Here is a 6,000-nt window from a genome sequence, read left to right as displayed (position 1 = left end):
AGGAACAGGCCGAGGCTGGTCTGCAGTACAAAGTCTCATGTAAAGATTTAATCCTGGACGAGTCAGAAAATGAATCACTTTTTGAACCATTTAAATTTGTTTTCTATAATATTGGAGAAGTGAACATTTTGTAAAGAAATCGTTGACAAAACATTATGAAGGATATTTCGAATGTCACACGTGACTGAATAAAGAACAATAAAATAGTTTAGACTTTGTGTGTTTTCTCCTTTGTCTGGCTGCTTTATGAAGTACTTCATATTTCACTTCAACTGTACTGTGGACGTCTCAGAGTGAAGGTAGTATATTTATTGACATTCCTCCAGGTGTAAATCTCTGATCCAGCAGAACAAGAACCAAAACAGCACAATAATTAATGAATAATGGCCACGAACAGAATAAGACAAAAGAAAAGATACAATGGAAAATGGAGTAATAGACATTAAAGTAATAGTGTATACAGTTTAAATGATAACAGTGAAAGTACATCATATTATCTCATGGTAGAAAACTTTACAACAATAGTTATGACATGTTGGCTTATAAAATAAGTCATTTTAAGAAAAAGAGCATTTTTAACTGACTGGCCTCAAGCTGATTTATAATATAAATATACTTGAGTCATATATATCATAAGGTATCTTAATAAAATCAGTACATCTCTCACATTTTTACCAACATTTATATCTGTCAATGTGACACTGAAGAAATGTGTCGTCTCTTCAGGGTCCCATCAAAAGATTAATTAAATATATACAGTGTGAGGAGTGTACTCACTGTTGTGAGATAGTGTACATATCACCCACCTTTATACAATAAAAACAAACATTCTAGTATTTATGGAGGGGGTGAGATTTGATAAGTTATATTTCTTTCTTTGGTGAGATATATTTTGATTATTATGAAGTGTTTATTTGATTTTGTGCATGTTTGAAATAAACAATGTAATTTATAAAAGATTAAACTCTAAAATGCCAGAGTATAGACCTATGATTTTTCACATCGTAATAATAAACTGTTCAAGTCACGAGCTCTGATGCATTTTTCTCATATCAGAAATACTGCATGAAGATATTATGACTGATTGTTAGACCAGCCTAGGAGCTGCTGAGCAACATACAATTGCGACACAAACAAAATACGACCACAGTCAAAACTATTGTATATTATACAATCATTTGTGGCCATAAATTATCCTATATTATACATTCAGAAAAAGTAATAATTTATTGGCATAAATACTCAGGCTGCACATGCTATAGAGATAAAAAGGCAAAAACAATATATACTGTACTACATTCAAGAAAGTAGCTTTTAATGTTGCATTATTGACTAATTAACGCATCCTGAATTTTCCATGACCATTTCGGCATTTCATTCTGGTTTTCTGTTTCATTTTATTTTGAATGAGCACTTCCTGTCTGACAGTGGCGGGAGCCTGAGAGTGGAGGTCCTGCAGCCAGACCCTCTTGAAAGTCCTGGACCTTGGGGCCGACCCCCAATCAGACCTGCCTGGTCAACCCGTGGGTGGCCACCAGGGGGCGTGCTGATGAGATGAACCCCATCTCAGGGTGGAGGACTTTCTAGATTCATGCCTTAATCAACACAAGAAGCAGCTGCTCTCTCGACATCTACTCAACACACGTAATCACACCAAGGGTCATCATATTCCAACCAGTCTGATCAGTGTCAACACAACCTGAGGAGGAGGAGGAGGAGCAGGAGGAGGAGGGGGAGCAGGAGGAGGAGGGGGAGCAGGAGGAGGAGCAGGAGGAGGAGGAGGAGCAGGAGGAGGAGGGGGAGCAGGAGGAGGAGCAGGAGGAGGCAGGGCTATGAGCAGTGCCAGGGTTACAGATGGTCCAGAGGGAGCAATGTGAGCTGCATGATCTTCTGGGAATCACTATTCATCTCTGTATTTGTCTTCACTGATTCTTCACTGATTCTTTGCCGACTTTCCAGGACAACCGAGGGGAACTAGCATCCACCATGACAGAAGCTACAACCAAAAAACAAGGATTTAAAAAGTGTCGGAGTGCCACTTTCAGCATCGACGGCTTCAGCTTCACCATTGGTAAAACGTGTGTGTGAGAGAAAGAGAGAGAGAGAGAAATATGCTCATTCACCTGGTGTCTGTCTGTCTCTGCCTATAGCGTCTCCATCTTTCCTCCTGGCTGAACATACTTCAGATAAGTCGTGTGTTCCCAACAAACTCTTGCTTTATTTTGATGTGACTGGTTCAAATGATTTTTTACTTAGAACTGGAATGAGCAAGATATCAGAAGTGTGGAACAAAGTCTTCAATGGAAACCAAGGTGCAGAGATTATAAATTGCTTCAACAAACGTTTGCTCCAAATGAACAGAGACTGTACATGTGAGTTGGTAAAAACAAGTAGAAATACTTACTGTGGTTTGGTTTTCTTAGGGGCAGTGATGTCCAACAGGCTAATAGGATCAAGGTGGCAGGTTCACTCCCCACAGTGGACGGGCCACAGCGGGGGGTCCCTGATCACGACCGTCGACCTTCGACCACCAGCTCCCTGTAGCACCACCGAGGGGTAAATTCAGAAAGAATGAATCTCCCAAAGGCGATTCATAATGTCTGATTAGTTTGGGGGCCTCAATTAAACATGATGTCACTGGCCCCATCTAAATGAATGACATTGAATTGATCATTCTAGTGATCATATTGTCTTCCCACAGTAACTGGCCCTTCTTATTCTTTGCAATTGCTTAAATCTAAATTCATGTATGAACCCAGTGTAGTGATTCCGCTTGTGGTTTAATGATAGATCAAAGATAATCAAATAATCAATAATGAGGCAAAAATAAATATGGGCTAAGATACACCAAAGAGACATGACAGGCCTGCAGGCAGACAGTCGTCATGTCTCCTGAGACAGCGAGGATTACGAGACAAGACAGGACAAGATATAGTGGAAAAACACATGTGACAATGGGATTAAGCAGGCACAGCAGGGGGTCTGGTCTCAGGGGACACAAGGTCTCAGGGGACACAAGGTCTCAGGGGACACAAGGCACCACAAGAGAAGACCCAGTAGAACAACAGTCAACATCAACCTGGGTAAACAAGAGAAGATGCAGTGGATGTGTAGTTATCATTCTTTGTTATTATCATCATCATCATCATTAGTACTATTATTATTATTATTATTATTATTATTATTATTATTATTATTATTATTATTATTATTATTATTATTATTATTATTGTTATTATTATTATTATTATTATTATTATTATTATTATTATTATTATTGTTATTATTATTATTATTATTATTATTATTATTATTATTATTATTATTGACATGACACAGCAGGTGTTGTTCCTGACCACCATTCACAGCTTTAAATGATTGAGAGTACACTGAGGTGACGTCAGTCCTGGGTATCAAGGGCTTCACTGGGTTGATTTGGTCTGATGGAGCATTTTTCAGACTCAGAAAGATTAGGAGGAGTTCTGATCTGTGATGAGTGTGGCAATACCCAGTCATCTGTCGGTTTTAACCTGATGGAGCTGAGGATTACCTGTCTGCCCCTTCCCAGGTGGAGCAACATTTGCAGACAACACCCTGACCAGAGTGGACACACACTTCTCTTGAGGGTGAAGAACCAGGAGGGTTAGCAGCTGTATGCTTTGGGGAAAGCACAGACATAATGTGCAAACTAAATCTGGCTTGTTGATTTATACCCAAATCATGAATTAGAGCCCTTGGGGCTAATGGTCAGTGTTGTGATGGTTACACACTCCTCAAGGGGGACACATGTGAAGTGACCTTCATGCAGCAGTGATGACAACCTCAGTGGTTTCATTCTCTTTAACACATCACAACACACGATTTCCAATTGAGGTAAAAAAAAAAAAAACGTGTTTTACAGAGTCCATGAATCATAATCACATGTTGTATGTGTGTGTGTGTGCGTGTGTGTGCGTGTGCGTGTGCGTGTGCGTGTGTGTGTGTGTGTGTGTTGACTGATTGCAGTTACTATGGAGACCAGAAGAGATGGGAAAGTGTGTGACATCATGTTGGCTGGTGTAAATAAGTGCATTGTGGTGCAGCCGAGCTCCGGGACTCATTATCACTAATGCAGTGCAGCATGGCTCCTCCTCATGTTCACCGCTGCTTCTGACTGCTGCTGACCTGCCGTCAGCTGTTCTGCCAGTCTCTGGTTCAGACCAGAGACCAGTTCACTCAGGGACAGAGTTGATGGAGAGTGAAGTCTTAAAGCCGATCCACTAACAAGGATGACTCTGAGTCTGTTCATCTTTAAAAGTCTTGTTACAGCATTTTCTAAACATTACAGTTCATTCATGGATAATGGATAATTCATGTTTATAATGTTAATTTAAAGCATAAACAAACACATTGTTGTACATCTCATGACTACAACACACACTGTACGGGCTTTACTGCACTTATTATTACCGAGCAAACATTCTGATGTCAAACAATCAAACACTTGTGTGCTCCAGGATTGGCTCCCTCAACCATAACTATTTACCCTCAATTACTTTTATAAATTGGTTCCCTTTGTTTCTTGTCCCAGTCCCTGTCTGTTTCTATTCTTCTGGACTCCGGATCTGAGGGGAATTTCATGGACTTCATGTCTATCCTCCCATCCTCAATGGCCTTCACTTGGCTGTCCCCGTTACCTTGGTCTTCCCCGGGAACCATCGAGAGATTATCTCTCTTCACCTCATCCTTCACTCCCCAGGAACCATCAACAGACTATTTCTTTTCAGCTCATCCATCACTCTCGTTCCCAAGTGGTCTTGAAGGTCTTGGTCATGGAGATGGACATCGAAAACGTGCAGGGCTGCGACCCCTGTCTAAACACAACACACTGGTTTCTTCACAAAAAGGCTTTAGGAAAAACAATAGCCCAAGTATGGCCATTTTACATCATGTTGAGAAAAGAAATGATGCATTTGAAAGAGAAATAATTGGAATTGGAGTCTTTCTCGGCTTTTCCCAAGTCCCAAGCACGCAAGAAGGAATTATCCATAGAAGATAATAACCATGGTGATGATAGACATGTTAGAATTGTAACTGATGTGTGTTGGTCTGGTTATTGGGGGAGTCGGGGGTGGGGGGTTGGTACTCTGAGAAAGAGAGGAACAAGAAAGGAACTAGGTCTGAATTAAGTCTGTAAGTAGGAAGCAGGTGGGGGGGGGGGGGGGATTTAGAGGCTCTGTGGTGTGACAGAAGCTTCTTTTGGGTTTTCCAGAAGATATTTATTAGAGTTTTATTGGCAATAGCGAGGGCTGTGAGTAGTATTTTACTATGCTTTGAGTTTAAGTTTACGTTTGATTTGTCACGTAGGAAAGGGGGATAAGGGGACGTGGCAGCCCAATACATTCGAGAGTGATTGTGTGACTTCATCCCAGAACTGATTAATGGGTGTGCAGCTCCAAGTGGCATGGATGTGTCTGGAGTGGGCTTTTAAGTTTGTATATTTTGAAGAGTAGTTTTTTTGTTGCTGTGGGGATTCTCAATAACTCTGAGGATTGAGATGGGAGATTTGGGGTTTATGATTTTATTTCTCAGCTTTGATTGGATGCACGATTGGAGTTGGAGAAATTTGAAAAACTGATCGTTCCCGATGCAGAAGCTCTGGAAAATATTATCCATTCCAATTTTGTTATGATAGAATCCAGTGTTTTAAACCAAGTGCCAAGTGGGAAGCTTTGGAATCGTGGTGAATAGATATTTTATTTTTGGTAATTTTGTCATTTTCACTGTAGCTATTCTGCCATGAGAGATAAAGGAAGGTCCATCCAGAGCTGAAAGTTGTCGGCTGATGTTTGGAGAAGTGGAGTGAAATTGAGACTATACAGCTCAGCAGAGTTCGAATTACGGGGGAGCTAAGGGGAGCTGGGCTCCCCTGAAAGGGACCTGAGCTCCCCTGAAAGCCTAATTTGAAAAATTTAGGGGGAGCTCTAAAAACACTGGCAATATACCTATTCTACAAACTTG

General features: G+C 40.7%; 1 protein-coding gene across 1 annotated transcript in view; it reads left to right on the top strand.

Annotated features, from left to right (window-relative positions):
- Nucleotides 1-1,986: 1,986 nt before the first annotated feature.
- pde1ca (phosphodiesterase 1C, calmodulin-dependent a) overlaps nucleotides 1,987-6,000 on the top strand; it is a gene marked incomplete at both ends in the record, with an annotated part of 43,483 nt that continues 39,469 nt past the window's right edge. Inside the window, one exon of the mRNA XM_080515225.1 lies at nucleotides 1,987-2,071. Within this exon, the coding sequence (XP_080371351.1) occupies nucleotides 1,987-2,071 (85 nt within the window). The remainder of the gene's footprint in view (nucleotides 2,072-6,000) is intronic.

Source organism: Blennius ocellaris (assembly GCF_963422515.1).
Source record: "Blennius ocellaris genome assembly, chromosome: 19".
NCBI classification, from domain to species: Eukaryota; Metazoa; Chordata; class Actinopteri; order Blenniiformes; family Blenniidae; genus Blennius; species Blennius ocellaris.
The sequence above is the reverse complement of the archived record's forward strand: the minus strand, read 5'-3'. Positions and strand labels throughout refer to the sequence as shown.